The sequence below is a fragment of the Micropterus dolomieu genome, linkage group LG15 (assembly GCF_021292245.1).
Source record: "Micropterus dolomieu isolate WLL.071019.BEF.003 ecotype Adirondacks linkage group LG15, ASM2129224v1, whole genome shotgun sequence".
Lineage (NCBI taxonomy): Eukaryota > Metazoa > Chordata > Actinopteri > Centrarchiformes > Centrarchidae > Micropterus > Micropterus dolomieu.
This window is the reverse complement of record NC_060164.1, coordinates 20,255,139-20,272,145: the sequence shown is the minus strand read 5'-3', so window position 1 is coordinate 20,272,145 and position 17,007 is coordinate 20,255,139. Positions and strand designations below refer to the sequence as shown.

Here is a 17,007-nt window from a genome sequence, read left to right as displayed (position 1 = left end):
TAACACAATTAACTTGTTGTTCATTGTGTTTCTGTGACACCTTTAATTTAAGACCCTGCTTTGAGCACTTGAACATCCCTTTCTTAAAAAGTGTGCCTTTTTTTCTGGACAGGGTGAAACACTGCTGCTGATGTTGCTGTGTCCTACATTTGCCGCTCTCTTCTCTTGGATGTTGCGTAGGAAACTTACAACCCAAATGTCTCCAGCTCTGCAGCACTTCACACTGCAAAAGACATTCCTTATAATAAAAACAAATCAACCTCAGGCAGATATACATGAGGAAAGTAAAATCTCACATAAGGCTGGTGGTACACCGTGGGGTCGCATGTTGAAGACCACTGCAGTGATTGTTTTAACAGTCAGCTGTCAGTGAAGGAACAGACCAATCCAGTGGCAGTACAGGGAACAACCTGTTTATTGTAAACTGCAACTTAAACAGTATGGTTTCCCAGAAAAGTGCCAGTCGCAAGAGGAGCTACTAGCCCTAACCACCGTTCTTTGTTTACAAGGCCACTGCTCGATCTGCATTACTCATTTAAGGTAGACTGTTACCACTTTCCCCTTATTCCTTTAGTGTCATTGTGGCTCATTTTGGGGACTGTAAAATGTGTTTATGTTGGCAAATCACCTTTAATGTACAGTAAATCAAATGAACACATCGCTGCCTCTATTTTGTTCAAAACAAACCTGTTTCACGCAGCTACATTTTCACTACATCCATAGCCTTTGTTACTGAAGGTTTGTCCTCTCCACTCATAAAGATTAGACTGACAATCTCACAGCACATGACAAACTGAAAGTGGCCATGCATGTAAACGGTAATCAATGCCGTAGGTGCGGAACAGACACTGCGATGACATATAGTAAGACAAAAAGGGGGTTATCCTCCATTTTCTTATGCAACTATCTGCTACAAGTCAGTAGTACCTTTTTTTTTCGGTGGTTATAGATGGTGATTGTATAGACAAACTTATAGTATCAATCATTGATTAATCTGTAGGTTATTTTTCCAATTAATGAATTAATCATTTGGTCAATAAAGTGTCAAAAACATTAAAATACTTTAGCTCAAATTTAGCAATTCTTTGCTTGTAAAACCACAAGATGTTCAATTTAAAAAAGGAGAAAAGTACCTAGTCACATTTAAGTAGTAGGAACCAAAGAACGCTTGACATTTCTGCTTGATAAATTGATTAAACAATTAATTACTATTATCAAAACTGTTGTGATTTTCAGTGATGTATTTGGGTGACTACATAGTGGCAAAATAACCATATTATTACTTATTTACATAACATCTGGCCCTGCATAACCAAATCAAGGTTACCATGGTGATAATCATAGAAATAAAACAAGAAAAGAGTAAACCTACAAGAAATTATTCCTGCTAGCACATATATTATTCCTCTCATTGTTGTCAAAAACACATCCATGAGCCACACTGCTGCAGGTTGTTGTAGAATGAATATGGAGACGTTTATTTTGAGTCAATAGTTCCGAACAAATACACAGTTTACTCCTGTTTGAATATGGCCAGCCTTTTCTAGGCACACAGCATTATCAGCAGATCCTCTGATCAGGGTCTGCAGGTTGTTCCTTGGTCTATAAGCTTAAAACTAAAGGGGACTGTGCTTTTATCAGTCGTGGCTCTCCCCTTGGACTTCTGTTATCCACTAACACCTTTAAAAACACAGCTCACATTTGTTTAGACCCACCTTTTTGTTTGTGTTTTTGTGTCTGTATGTATGTTGGTTGCCTTATTTCATATGTGGATAACTTTGTGGCGCTTCTGTTCTTGAAAGGTGCTTCATAGGCTAAATAAAGTTACAAATCCAACAGCATTTTGGAGGCCATGTTTTATCTCTGGAAGTGGTACACCTGTTTAATGCCATTACTTAAAAACTTTTTTTTTAATCCAGTTGCAATCAGAGCAGTGGAGTCAAGAAGCTATTTAAAACTCATCTCTTTCAAGAACACTTCCTCTTGAAACTGCTCTCTTCTTCTTCTTCTATCTCCTTACAATTCTCTTGCGTTGATTGCACTATTTGTTAACTTTTACTTCTTTCCCTATGTATTTAACCCCATTGATGCCTTAAGCGCTCTTACTAGTATTGCTGCTCTTACTAGTATCTATTGTCACTTGTAGATCTCTCACTGTATTGCTGCTTTGCTGATGCTTGTATGTTGATCCTCAAGTCGCTTTGGATAAAGGCGTCTGCCAAATGAGTAAATGTGAATAGTCTAACCAAAAGCTGTTATTACTTCAACAATGAAATGTTAATCGGAATCCGAATCAGGTTGATTGCCAGGTACATTTTCACACAGGAGGAATTTGCCTTGGCATATATTGGTGCTTAACAGTACACATAAACATAAATGTAGAACAAGTAAAGAGATTAAAAATGTACAAGTATATAAAATAAAACAATAAAGAATTAGTGCAATGTACACAGTTGAGTTAAGCATTAACTTGCACCCCCCCCCCCTCCCCTCCCTCCTGTCAAGGTGGTGCACCTGCTCACATCAGCTCCGCCCCCCTCCAACCCCCCACCCACCCACCCGCCGCTCCGGCCTGACTACACTACCCAGGCGACACCGCGCCTCTCTCCACTCTCTCCGCTGCGCCAGTCCGCCTCACTGACTCGCAGAACCGGTTGGTTTGGCCCAGCTTCTTCTTTCCTGCCTTCTCGCGGTGTGTGTGCGCGCTGCCGCTGTTGTTGCCGCCGCCGCTGCTGCTGTTGTTGTTGTTGCTGCTCCTCCTGCCTGGTGTCAACCTACACCGACGAGAGAAGAAGACATATCCCTCCCTCTCTCCTGTCAGAGGGCCGCTTCCAATTTGCCTTCACTTTCCTCCTCGCCGGCACCATTGGCTTCCGTGCCGTGCCAGTCAACTCGCCTCCTTCTCCCAGCCCGAGTTGAGCAGCAGCAACAGCTCGGAAACATCTGGCCGCCGCAGAGTGCTAGACTCCCCCGTCCCTGCGCCTGCTCGCCACGGCAGCCTGTTATGGAAATTAGTCCAAAGTCAATCTAGTTTTGTCTCCGAAGGAAAAAGAGGGATTGGACGGAGGAAGACGTTGGACCGTGTTGTCTGTAAGTGCTGCCTCTTAATACCGGAGTCCGATTAAAGGAGGCTCAGGAGGTAGAGAGAGAGAGAGAGAGAGAGAGAGGGTGGGTTACGGAGGGGAAAAAGTAGCTAAACCTTCCTTAGCATGACTGTGTTGTGTCCTCGCACTGTTTGTTGCTGTGTTAGCTCTCCCTCCGCGGTGTTTTAGCAGCTGTTGTTGAAGCACCGGGGCCTGGGAACAACTGTAAATAGCTTAATATTGTAGCTTCTTCGCCTTTACTTTTGTTAGCCATGGTCGGGCTATTAGCTAGCTGCGTGGGTCAGTGTGTCTTTTCTCCGTGTGTGTGTGTGTGTGTGTCTCTTTCTTTCCTCTGCTCGGTAATAATTTACGCTCTTGTCGCGTTGTTAGTTTGTTCATGTTGACAGGTCTCACAGCTGTTTGACTTTTATGCTAATTTCCTCAACAAGCTCAACAAACAAGTCGCTTTGTCGTTATTTTTATTTTAAGGCTGCTTTAAAATGAAGTTATGGTGCGTGTTACTGTGTAATTTTTGACAAACTTATTGATCGCATTGTTGATTTATGTGAGTCCGAGCTTTGACCATAGCGCTGTCATGATAATAAAATGTGTAAAAGTAAAAGTAAAACTCCAATTGTGCATCGGTGGTTTCAGTGTTGTGTAGCGAGCACATGACTTTCTACACCGCGATTAAAGATGCTAGCTGAAACTCACAGTGGTGAAGTTAATTAAAGTTAGATCAATTAATGTTTCGACTTTGAAAACGGGGCTGAATCTTTTACCTAAGCTTATTAGAGTCTGTAGAAGTTGGCATCGAGCAAATTAAATGAACTTAAAACCTATTTTAAGTTCAATTAATTGCAAAAACCGTAAGGAAAAGTGTGCGTATATGATCCAGAAGTGTTAGTAATTCACTTATAAATGTTGTACACGCTCACATGTTGCTCATCACAACGCAAGAAAAATATATTTTTTAATATTCCTGTAATTTACCTCGACATTTGTGTGCATCTGTGATAAAAGCCTAATAGGTTTACATAATATTTTCGTACATATTTGTTGTTTTTTTAATCTTGTAACATCAGTAAGAAACAATATTTAATGCCATGAAATGTGTGTGCTCTATCAGCCTTTTAAACTGTATTTTTATATATTTTTTTTGTAAGCTCCAGACAGGAAAACAATTGTAAATGAAAGGAGTTTTTTGATAATATTGGCTTATATTAAATAGCTGGTAATTCACACGCCCCAGACATGCACACTTTCACTAAAACAAAAGTGAAATAAGGCTGTTGTAATAAGTTTCTCCCTGGCTTATTAAAGGCTTGTATAGCTTTTGTTTGGGATTGCTCTCATTAGGTTCTTTCTTTATGACCTGTCCCCATTGTTTCCTCATTTCATTTTTGCTCCTGTCAGTTGTCCGAAGGGTCCAGGCGGAGGGGGGGGTGAATGGATAGATAGATAGATGAGTGAGTGAGTGAGTGAGTGAGTGAGTGAATGAATGAATGAATGAATACAAGACAAGGCAGCAGCACTGAACCGTAAAGAAGTGGAAAACAATATCAGCTGCATGCGTCTGTCAGTTGCAAATATGCTATGTTGGCCTTTGTTTATGGTTACTGGAAGGAGACATGTAGAGCAAGACAGATGAGTATCTAACACCAGAAAAAGGTTGGAGTAAAGTTTTTACTTAGAACACCTGTACATGTTTTGTAAACTTTCCTTTTCCTTGATAGTTTTGGTAGCAGTGCGTGGTTGTAGTTGCTTGATTTAGTGTCTAAACTCTTTTCTGTTTTCCAAAAAATCAAATCAGCACCAGACTGCATTTAGTGAACCCAATTTTTTTTTGTTTCCCAGAGAGAGAGAGAGAGAAAGAAAAGGGGGGAGAAAGAGAGACAAAGTTGCGTGGTGTTGGTGTTGGTAGAATGAAAGAGGAGTCTGGTGGCAGGAGTGTAGAGGAGGCAGCATATGGCTGTAGAAAGAGCACAGCTGGAGGTAGCATCTCCATCTGAGGATGATGTCAGAGCAGCTGACAGGCTGCCATCCACCCCACCGCCTCCTCCTCCATCCCTCCACCGCCTCCACCCCTCCCCAGTCCTTTATTGTGAGTCTCAGCGGCAGCCTGGGAGAGTTAGTGCTGTGTGTGTGTGTGTGTTTGCGGCTGCTGATCAGCGCCAGTTAGGAGGAGGAGGCAGAGGAGGAGGAGGAGGAGGGAGGTATCTCGTTCCCCCTCCAACATCTCCTCCACTTTGCATCTGTCCCTCGCAGTTTGAACAGCGTGGTTTTTTTTTTTTGCCTGCCTCCCTCTTCTTCTTCTTCTTCTTCTTCTTCTTCTTCTTCTTCTACCCACTCATTGATTCAGAGAGAGCGAGCGAGGAAGAGAAAGAGAGAGAGAGAGAGATACACACAGCCATTCCCAGCCAGAGAGCCCAGCTATTCTGCTACAGTGGAGTTAATCAAGTTGATGCATACTGCTGCAGGTATCGTTTTGTGTGTGCATGTGTGTGTGTGTGTGCATGTGTGCGTGAGGCAGAGTGAATAGAGTAGGAGAGTCGGGGTAGTGGAGTAGTTATTTAGTTTTTTGTTGTGGGGATGTCCGGTGTGTCAAACCAGTGTGAGCGCTGTGTGAAACTGCTGGTGAGTGCTTCGGTAGTAAGCTCGTGTTGGTGCTGCTTGTCTGAGGGGTAATTGCAGTCCGGGAACACTCTGCTGTGTTTTTAGTTTGTAGTCTGGAGACCTGCATTTAAAACTCTGCTACTGTTTTGCGTGTTGTTTTGTATTTGCGTTGTCAGGCATTTTGTTCACCCATTAATTGAAAGCAAAGTTACAACTGAGGAAACAGTTGTTTCTTTTTAAAAAAATAGCGCTTAATTCTTGTGTTTCTACCAATTTCATTCATTATAATACAAGCAAAATCATTTTTAAACATAACCCATTTTTGTTTAACATTTTAATTAAAAAAAATAATAAAAGTAATTTTTTAGTTAATAAAAAAGTCCAACTTTAAGTGAAAAAATAAAATGAGCAGTTATTTAATCTTAATCATCTAATCTGTTTTTTTCTTTCAGTTAAATCTCACTTGCTGTTAAATTACTTGAAAGCATGTGCGGTCTCCTCTACCCTCTTTTTCCCCCTCCTGTCGGCTGGAGTAGAGGAGACTAATTTAGAAGTTGCAGATTTGAGCTGCCTGAATTGGCTAGACAGCTGTAATCGCACTCCCTCCTAGTCTTAATCTCTTTATCTGGCTAGCAGCTGCCATATGGCCCCCGTCAGCTGGATCAGATGTGGGTAAGCCTCCCTCCCCGGCCGTCCCAGCCTCTCTCTCTTGCCCTCTCCCTCCCTGCCCCTCTGTGTGTCTCTCTCAGACCCCTGCCTGGGCTGGCTGGCCCGGCCGGGTGGGCCAGGTGACGGGCCGCTGCCCTCCTGAGCCTCCGCCGACGGCTCCCTCCCCACCGCCGCCACCGCCGTCTTTATTTTTAGCCATCTTTAAGGATTAGGATTGATGCTGTGACGAGCAGGGCACTTACAGTGATTGTACTGTAAATCTTCTCTTCTGGGTGGTGGGTGGAGGGTGGTGGGGGGCAGATTCTACTATGGGGCGGATGTGCGGGGTTTTTCTTGTAAGATTCGGATGGGAAGGGTTGTGTGTGAGTGACGGACGGTGTGTGTGTGCGTGTGTGGAAGGAGGAGGTGGCAGAGGGGTTTGGCTGGACAGAGGGGGAGGTGGGAGGTGGTACACCCTTGTCCCCGTAAGCCCCCTCATTAAAAGCAGTCTGAGCGAGCCGGAGGGCTCACACGCTCATATACACAACACACACACACACACAGTCTCACACACTCACACACACACACACACACACACACGCTGACATTCTTGGTTTAGCTTCATTCAAATGAGGTGATTTAACTGCTTTGGTTAACACAGTGCAGAGCGGGACCAATGTATTTTCTCAGGCAGGACAAATCGACATGGTTAACAGGTGGGACTTAATGATTTTACAGTTTTCTCGTTATCACCTTCTTTTTGCCTAATTAATTAATTTGATCAACTAGAAAAATTCCACACACTCTTTTTTTTTTAAGGACACCTGAAGAGCATCGCTGCAAGTTTCCTGCCTTTTTTTCCTCCCCTCGTCTAATCTTACACCTAAAGCCGGTGCTCGCAGGTTAAACGAGGGACAAGCTGTTTTGTTGTCAACAGTGCTATTTGAATTGGCCAGTTTTCCTGCTCGACTTAGCCTGTGGAGGTGGTTGGTAGGTAGGCTGGTACTGAGTGTGTGTGTGTGTGTGTACGTGACGACAGTGTGTGCAGCTGAAAGCCGGTTACCTAAAAGGGCTGTGCCAGGCCAGGCCAAAGTGGGTTAATAAAAATAACCAGCGTAGGAGCAGCGACAATCCAGGAGTGCAGGCAGAGGAGTTGGAGAGATACAGAGAGAACGGAGAGACAGAGTAGAAGAATTTGTCGCTGCTGGTTTACCTGAGATTAAGTCTTTCTGTGGGTAAAACAACGGAATCAGTGATTATTCTTTAATTGCTATTATTCTTTTAAATTGTAATTATCATTAGCTTTTCTTCTTTTCCCAGTTTCTTTTTATTTATTTTAGGTAAAGTAAATGATTATAGGAATAAAATGAACATTTGGCATCGTTCTATGAAGGAATGTGTGCACGACTTTACAGTCACCTGCGTGGTGTTTTTGAATTGGAGCATAAGAATTTCTCTTGATGTTGTGATTGTGAGTAAAAGAAAGTAATGTCTTATTACCTAGTATACATAAAAAATATAAATATCAAGTTATTTGCTTGCATGCTTTGTTGTGTTTTTTTGTATTTTTTTAATAGACTTTTTATGTTTTTGGAAATGTTCCTTTTAGTTCTTCTTGGTCTTGCAGTTTTTTTACTGACCTACCTTCTCCTGATTTCTGTTCGCTTGCTCGTCCTCTTCTCTGTGGTTTGTTTTCAGCATCTCATACCATATGTATTATTTTGGCATTTGCCTCTTCTCTCTTGCGTTTCTCTGTTTTTGTTTTAATTGGCCTCATTTAAGATAATTTTGTTAGCAGAAACTGCGAACACAAAGTCTAAGTGATGAATTAAAAACAATGTCACGATCTCTTTGCTTAACTTGAATGTGACCTCAGACACACGTTTCATTTTAAGGATTAAATGAAGTTTGTTGTTTCGCCTTCCTTCTTAGATTCTCTGTTTCTGTTGTCTTTGAATTTAAACAGTCTTTTGTGGGATTTTCTATATTTCTCACTTCCTTTTTTCTTGTGTATTTACCGTAACCAAAACAAATATTTTACTTAAAATGCAACACTTTATTAAAACGTTGCAAAACATCTTTAAAAAAAACAAATTGGGTGACAATTGAATGTGTGACATGACGGATACTGAGACCTTCATCAGATGTATCTAACTGTGACTCTACCTCTGTGTCTCTGTGTGGCTGCAGGTTATGAGGACGGCAGGATGGAGTTCCCAGACCACAGCAGACATTTACTTCAGTGTCTGAGTGAGCAGCGGCACCAGGGCTTCCTGTGTGACTCCACGGTGCTGGTGGGTGATGCCCAGTTCCGGGCCCACCGTGCTGTGTTGGCCTCCTGCAGCATGTACTTTCACCTCTTCTACAAGGACCAGCTGGACAAGAGAGACGTGGTGCACCTCAACAGCGACATTGTCACAGCCCCGGCTTTTTCCCTGCTCCTGGAGTTCATGTATGAGGGCAAGCTGCAGTTCCAGGACCTTCCCGTAGAGGATGTGCTGGCAGCAGCCAGCTACTTGCACATGTATGACATTGTCAAGGTGTGTAAGAAACGTTTGAAGCAGAAGGCCACGGCGGAGGCAGACAGCACGCGCAGAGAGGAAGATGGCGGATCCAGCTGCTCCGATAAGGCTGACAGTCTATCAGATGGTTCTACAGAGCGGCCTGCTACAGCCGACCTGCTGCATAGTGATGAAGAGGAGGAGGTGAAGACAGAGGGAGGAGCGCTTTGGCTGAGACTGCCGTCTGCAGACAGACCAGGAACACCAGCCATGGCTACAACCAGCCCAGGGCATGGTGAGGCGGAGATGCAGGGTGGGGAAGGGCTGGGGGAGGGAGGGAAACTGCTCTCCCCGGCCGGCAGCCCTACTAGCTCCACTGGATCCCTCTCACAGAGGTCCCATCGCTCTGTGGGCTCTCGTGGAGGGCGCAGGGGCAGGAGGGTGTCAAATGATGCGGCTGACTGCGTCCTGGACCTGTCAGTCAAGCCGATTGCCGGTAGCAACCACAGTAACCACCACCAGTCCTATTTCAGCGGGGCAGCTACACCAGACAGCCTCCAAAGCCCATTGGCTGTGAGGGTGAAGGTGGAGAGGGGTGTGGCTTCAGACGAGGAAGAGGAACTGGGAGGTGGGGACTATGACATGGAGCACAGCGGCATCACCAAGGCAACGGTTCCCAGCGCCAACGGGGGCCTGACCCACCACGGGGTCGGAGGGCCTCTGTCGGCCCAGCGGCGGCTCGGCCTGGAAGCACACCTGTCCGCTCTGCGAGAGGCCTCTCTGGCCTCCGAGCTGGAGCGGGAGGAGAAGCCTTCGGCCACAGCAGATGATGAGGACATACTCGGGGGTGAAAACGAGCGCGCCCAGGCCGAGGTGGCCAGCATGGATAGTTCCCTGCTGCCCTACGTCTCCAACATGCTGTCAGCTCAGCACACCCAGATCTTCATGTGCCCGCTGTGTAACAAGGTTTTCCCCTCCCCGCACATCCTCCAGCTTCACCTCAGCTCCCACTTCAGGGAGCAGGAGGGCATCCGCTCCAAGCCCGCTGGAGACGTCAATGTGCCCACCTGCACCATCTGCAGCAAAACCTTCTCCTGCATGTACACGCTGAAGCGCCACGAGAGGACACACTCCGGTGAGAAACCCTACACCTGCACCACCTGCGGCAAGAGCTTCCAGTACTCACACAACCTCAGCCGCCACGCAGTGGTGCACACGCGGGAGAAGCCGCACGCTTGCAAGTGGTGCGAACGGCGCTTCACGCAGTCCGGGGACCTCTACCGACACATTCGCAAGTTCCATTGCGAACTGGTCAACTCGCTGTCAGTAAAGAGCGAACCGCTGGCACTGCCCAATGTCAGGGACTGGGCGATCGAGGACAGTTCCCAGGAACTGTGGAAGTAGAAACAGACTGCTGGGTTTGATAAAGGGAAAGAGAGCAGAGAGTGAAAGAAAGGCAGAGAGGCATGGGGAGGTGAAAGGGAGGTGGCAAAGTTTGATATTCGGGGTTCAAATGAGTCATCTTCTTGTGTGTCGCAAAATCTCATTCAATTGCACTTTAATAGCACATGAAAATGTTACTACTGAGTTTTTTCTGTTGTTGTTGCTGTTTGGGGTAACTTTGTTTTATTTTATTTTATTTTATTCTGAACTCTTATTTTTATTTGGCATAAGTTCTGTTTGGTGGTTTTCATTGTGTCTAAGGACACGGGTCCTGCTGAGAATGTCTCGCCTTTTTGAAGAGTTTTTTCACTCTTGTTTGTGTTTCATCTCAGACACAACACTCCAACGCTGGCCAGCGTATCGGCCCCAGTTCCACAGACAGCAAACACCACGGCAGGAGTTCAGGTCGAACACACTGAAGTGAAAAAGCATTACAATACACTAAACGGGTTCTGTGATCACCACAAGTCAATACCACCGCACGCACACACAGTTTGGAGAAGTGTGTGTGTGTATGCGTGTGTGTGTGCGTGTGTGTGTGTGTGTGTGCGATACTGCACTACTCTGGCAAAAATTTCACCTGATGTGCGTAAGTGTGTGTGAGTGTGTTTTGTGTGTATTAATTTTATTTTCTACTGGCATGGAGGTGTCGTTGGCGAAGCGCTCTCTGCTTCTCTTGTTAAGCTCTTTGGTGTTGTGTGTTCAGGGTAAAGCGGACTGACAGACAGACAAACTGATGGCACTCATGCAATGCACAGCCTCCTTTTTTCACTTCCAATCAATTTGAAGTATTTTCTAAAAATGAAAAGACCTTTACAAATTATTATGATAATTATTATTGTTATTAATAGATTTTGTTTTCCTTAAATGTAGCTGGCAGTCTTTAAAACATCTCTTGTTGAAAAGGTATTTAATTTAAGGTTGTTGTATATTGTTCTGCTATAGTTTTAGAACTTTAATCCGTTAAATTTTAAAAAAAAATTATTGATTATTATTATTATTATTATTATTATTATTTTGTTACTTTTTTTTGTAATGGGACCTGCTGTTGTTGCATGACGTCCAAACCTGTATATTTTAAAATAAAAATGTGAATTTGCTGTATTACTGTACACATTGTAATTGATCAAATATTTGACAATGGGCTTTCCTTTTTCTTTTCTTTGTGAATACTACTCCAGGGTGCGGTCTGTTAAAAAAGTGAATATTATTCTCACGACTATGGAAAAAAAATGCATGAAAATTTGATTTTGTCTTAAACCTTTCAGTTGTGTTTTTTGCATCGTGGGGAGGGGGGAGGTTTGAACATAACACTTTCAACAGTAAAAAGTTTTTTCTACTTGTCGTAGGTCTGTCGCTGGGCTCCTAGAAGAATGTTACCGAATGTGTTTCTGTCGGATGTTGAAGCGATATGATGAAGCATTTTAATTCTGTGTCGATATGCACTGATCTCTCTGCTGCGTGCGCGTGTGTGTGTTTGTGTGTGGTTCGGTTATTACCGGCCAATTAAACCTACTGAAGATCTACGTCCACCCAGCACTTCCTCCTCCTGCTCCTCCTCAGGCGTTAAATTTCTCCACTGCTGTATATTTGTTTTCCATCTCTCTCGTGTCTCCGTCCTCTCCAGCTCTAGACATGGTCAAGCCATTTATTAATTATTTCTGCTCATTGGGCACTTATTTCAGGTCTGTTGAGTGCAGTTATGTGGCGGTGACTTGGCTAAAGTGTGAAGGATAACGGGGAGAGAGAGAGAGAAAAAAAAAGGAGAGAGGCTGAAACTGTCCTGCTGAAAGTTGAAGGGTCAGATATGTTTGTCACAGCTGTGCTGAGCTGAGCGGGGCTGTGCTGATTTAGTACAACAACCCACCCAACTCAGCGCAGTGCAGTTCATAGTAGACGCAGGTAGGGTGAGTGTTATAAGATGTCTGTATGCATGTGTTTTCTTCTTAAAACATAATCCTTACTTTGAGATAGATGGGAGAGAATTGGCATGACTGAATGCACCTTTTTAAGCTAAAAGACATGAAATCAGATTTTTTGCTGAAAAGATGCCTTTATTAGAAAACATTTCTGACGCTATGGAAGTATTTAATACTGTAGAGCATTGGGAAATAGTTGTTTAAAATCATGTATAAATTCATGGAATTTATTGAATTTATCAGAAAATTATGTCTTATTATATTTTGATCGCGTGAAAACTTGTTTTTTTTTTGTATGTGAATGTTTGGGTCGGGGCTACATCAGTTTAATATTTTTTTTTAACCTCTCAAATGTTTTGTTGGAATTTCAAAATAATGGTCAAGCGTTTATACAATCCAAAAACATTTGACCATACTGAAAAGTGAACGCTCCACATCTCCCCTCACTCCAATATGGATGTGTGTGTATATGTATGTGTGCACACTCCCGTTGATGTGCATGTGGTGGGTGGGGTGGTTGTATGTGCCGCCCTGTCATCTGGTGGCACCTACAGGCTTTGCCAATGCAGCAGTGTGGGTGTCATTACGGCAGTTTGCACTGCATTGTCTCATTTATTTTTTTTCCTCGAAACGCTATTTCTTCACTGGCAGTGTCTCTGCATATGGGCTCACTCCATCCGGCTGTTGTTTTCATCATTACTGCTGTTTTTTTTTTTTTGTTTCATTCTGTTCCTCTGGTTGTACTTGATCGCCTTAAACTGCTGTAGTCTGGGCTGTTTTTATTATTTTATTTTAGAAGTGTGAGTGTGGGGTGGAGCGATGTCAACCGCTCAAGACGCTGTGAAGTAACCACCCTGACGAGACTACATCTCCATCTTTTGCTGTGCTTACTTGAAAACAAAGGGGGGAGATTTTTTTTTTTTAATAAGGCACGGTTTAAAAATAAAATGTTCAAATGTCATAGACAGTTTATGGAAAGGCAAATGGGGGGTGGTGGGTCGGGGTTGTGAAATGACTGAGTCTGTTTTGAAAAAGGACAATCACTGTCTGGGGAAAAAAACAAGCAGATTTTGATTCAGATATATTTGCTCCCCCTTGAGATTAAAATTTTCTTTGCTTTTCTTGGACGTTTCTCTTTTTTTTCAGATTTAGTAATTTTTAGCTTTGACAATCATAGTTGGGTTGATTTACTTTTTTCTTCTCAAGGGGAGTAAATTCTAATTGTGTTTAGTTTTGTAATTTTTTGGTGTGCTGTTGTTGACATTTTTAAATTGTGTGCAAACTGCAATAAATTATAAGAATCTTGAAATTCAACCCATGTGTGAAGCTCTGTTTTGTTTTTCTTTTTTCTTGGATAAAATAAAACAGACACGGCTAGTTTTAATATCATAGTGTGTCTTTTATTTACCCTACAATCTGTGTTTCTGCTCATGTTAAGGTTCAGATTCACCTCAAGTTTCTTTACTGCCATTTAAATCACAAATATAACTAAATATTTTATATTCTAACATCTTTCTAAACTCATTGTCTTTGGTAATTTACCGTGTAACCCTGTCTTATTTGCAGCTCACATGACTGTACATACGCACAGAGTCACAGGTTGCAGGAGGTTTTGTTCGTCCCGTTCCTCAGTGACTTGCGATGTGGGTGGAAGTTGTTTATATGCATGTTTGTGTGTGTGTGAAAAGATCTACAGCGAGCCGTGCTTGGACATGATGGCCTGCACAGTCACTGTGCTGTTTGTGTGTGCTCACTGTGTGCTTCCGCGTGCCTGCACAACTCCTGATATATCTGCTGCACCGGTTGAGGTGTAGGCTTCATTTGAGCATTTCTGTGAAAAGAAAAAAATGTGCAGCAGCTTGTTGCGCTTCAACCCCCTGCAACACGCACACACACACACACAGCCTCATTCCAAAGCTCCTCAAGTACAGTTTTCCAGTAAAGAAATCAGCTTTAGCTAATGTATTGCTACTCAGTAAACCTGCTCTTACAGATGCATTAAAAGCCCCTCCACTCTGAGGCCAAGGAACGGCGTTCATTAGGCCACAGATGGTCTCTTCAGTAAGCCCCCCCAACGCACACTCATGCGATAAGCTCACTCCTAATCTTTACGACATTATCCTCTGTCTGAAGAATGCCTAATTATGGTTTAAGAAACTTAGAAGTGTCAAAATGATTTCTGTTTGGTTCAGTTCAGTCAATTTTTATTAAAAACCTGTAACCTCACATGTATTTCCCTGGATGAGGTGTATATTGCTTTTAAAGGCGAGCAATTAATAATTATCTTAAAATGTTTTTTGAGAGAAGTCTCCTTTGATAGTGTATTTTATAGTGTAGTATTTTATTTTTCAGTTAAAATGTCCCAACTATTTAGGAAGTTAATGTTTCTGAGGTACCTGATCTCAGTACTGCTTTCAGTCGTCACTTCAGACAGACAACAGACATTATAATAACTGCTGTAGAAAATACAGCAACTCTGTCCTTTGGGTATGCGCTGCTTGGTGATCATTAATTGCAATCTGCAGTGTTGTAAGTGAACATCTGCTTATAGACAACTGCTCTCTCGCTCTCTCCACAAGGAGGCTGAGCTAGGTTTGCTGTGAATGTAGGTCATTAATTTGTTTCTGTCCTTTGTTTACTTAAGGAAGGGGGACAAAGGGGCAGCTGCAGAACCATTTGGCTGTGCCCAAGGCAGGCCAGCTCAACATGTTGGGAGGCTGAGACCAGCTTGGGCTCCTGTCTGGGGCCTGGGCCCCTGCGCTCTGCTGCTTCGCGTGAGGGAGCGGCTTCTGCCAAGCTGCCAGCGAGGGCTCCCGTAACAGGAGAGGAAGAGGGGGGTGGGGGAGATAAAGAGAAGAGTGTCATGTGGACTTGAAGCGGCCTGATGTTTGACTGTTGTGCCATATTTTCAAACCAGTTTCCAGTTTGTCTCTCTAAACTGACATCTGCAGGTTTGGCTGAGAAAACAATCTCCATAACTTTGTTGCAACTTCCAAAACCAGCTCGAGACAGCTGTTAACATCTAAAAGATCAGATTTTAAAGAAGACCAGACACATATGTTTATATATGTCACTTCTCGTCATGGTGTATTTGTGACTGATGTGGGGAAAAAATAGGATTATTGTTTTTATGCTGCACCCAAAAACAACAGTATGGATTTTCTTGCGCATATACAGTAAGAACAAAGCTCCGTCACAAAGACCACAACAAACAGGATTCCAGCTTTTAGCATTGACAACAAGTCCAGTCCACAAAGCAATGCTTGCAGCATTCACTCAAAGCTTACAAAGCACCAACGGGGAGAAAAGCCTTCTGTATCCTTTTCATGTCTGAGACTTGTTGATTCTCCGTGAAAGAGGAAACACTCCCAGGCCAGGTCTAACCACGGAAGAATTGACAGAGAGAGAAAGAGGAAAGTAGGGACAAACGTGTGTGTGTGTGTGTGTGTGTATGTGTGTAAGTGATCGAGGATTGTCTGCATATTTAAAAGAGCCCCTTTGTCAGGCACTCAGCACAGCAGGACAGAAGGCAAGCAACAAGCGGCCCGCCTGCGAGCAGACAATACAGTGGCACTACACTGGCTGGGGAGGCAGGGGGAGAGGGAGGGCTGGAGGGGGGAGCAAAGAGTGGATATTTTTTGGGAAAATGGGGGGGCACAGTGTCCCAGCAAACCACCCATCCATCCAGCCACCGCCTGCACCCTCCTCCCCCTCCTGAAAACAAAAGGCGACACAACTTGAACTTGAATATTTGTGTGTTTCTGTGAGAGGGGGGCCCCAAATACTACTTACCCATAACCTCCCTCTGCTGCAACCCCCCACACACACCCTTTCACACACACACACACACACACACACACACATATTAACATACACTCGTAAGAAAAACTCAGATAAGAGTGTCACTACACTGTGGTTGCACACACGCCCACAAAGAACAGAGGTTTATATAACCTAACCTGTCATGTAGCGCACGCACACACTCACACACACACAAACACAAAGGCCTCCAGCTGGTCTGTCTTTAGGGCTGGGCTACGTCGGGATTAAACAGTACTTGTCCTTTGTGTGATTCTTGTATGGAAGGAGAGCAGCCATGAACTCTCAACATAAGAGAGACACTGAGAAAGAAAAGAAAGAAGGGGAGAGAAAAGGGGGATAGAGACACATCAATCTCTCAATTAGAAGGATTCATTTGACGAAGAGGCATCTGGAATAAACAGCCACATTAATTGGATTTAAGGTTAAAGAAACAATGAAGCCCTGCAGAAAGAAACTAAACATCTCCCTCCATGCTTCTGCCATCCTCTCCCAGCTGTGTGTGTGTATCTGCCAGATAAGGGGCATTACCAGGGCGTGTTCGTAGTGTTGTTGGAAACTGCTGGCAACAGGGCATATTTGCACGAGTCAGCACTTTATCATCGCCATGGTGACCTGACGGGGTCACGCAGGGAGGGGTCCTTTAGTGTCACAAACTCAACGTGTTGGTCTGCTGCTGTGTAGATATTAACGCTGTGTGTGTGTGTGTGTGTGTGTGTGTATATATATAAGACACATCTGCTGCACCTGCCTGCTGAGTTGTACACATGTATAAGCGCACGCGCGCACACACACACACACACACGAGCAAGCAGCAGTCAGCCAGCTGTGGTCTTGTGGAAGAGTCAAGTTCATTCTCCTTGTCATGTCTTTCTTCCTGCTGAAAGACACACACACACACACACACACACACACACACACACACACACACACACACACACACACACACACACACTCACAGCATTCTGGGTAATAGCT

At 43.8% G+C, this 17,007-nt stretch overlaps 1 protein-coding gene across 5 annotated transcripts in view; it reads left to right on the top strand.

The window, feature by feature from the left end:
- Positions 1 to 13,524, top strand: part of zbtb18 (zinc finger and BTB domain containing 18) — a 34,631-nt gene extending 21,107 nt beyond the window's left edge. For 2 of the 5 annotated variants that reach the window (XM_046070830.1, XM_046070831.1), the window contains one exon: positions 8,538 to 13,524. In XM_046070830.1, coding sequence (XP_045926786.1) covers positions 8,555 to 10,252 — 1,698 coding nt within the window. In that variant the 5' untranslated portion in view covers positions 8,538 to 8,554 and the 3' untranslated portion in view covers positions 10,253 to 13,524. Of the gene's footprint in view, positions 1 to 112; positions 793 to 2,635; positions 3,091 to 5,465; positions 5,564 to 8,537 lie in introns of those variants that run through there. The other 3 variants (XM_046070833.1, XM_046070834.1, XR_006828366.1) reach the window with 3 other exon arrangements.
- The last annotated feature ends 3,483 nt before the right edge of the window (positions 13,525 to 17,007 follow it).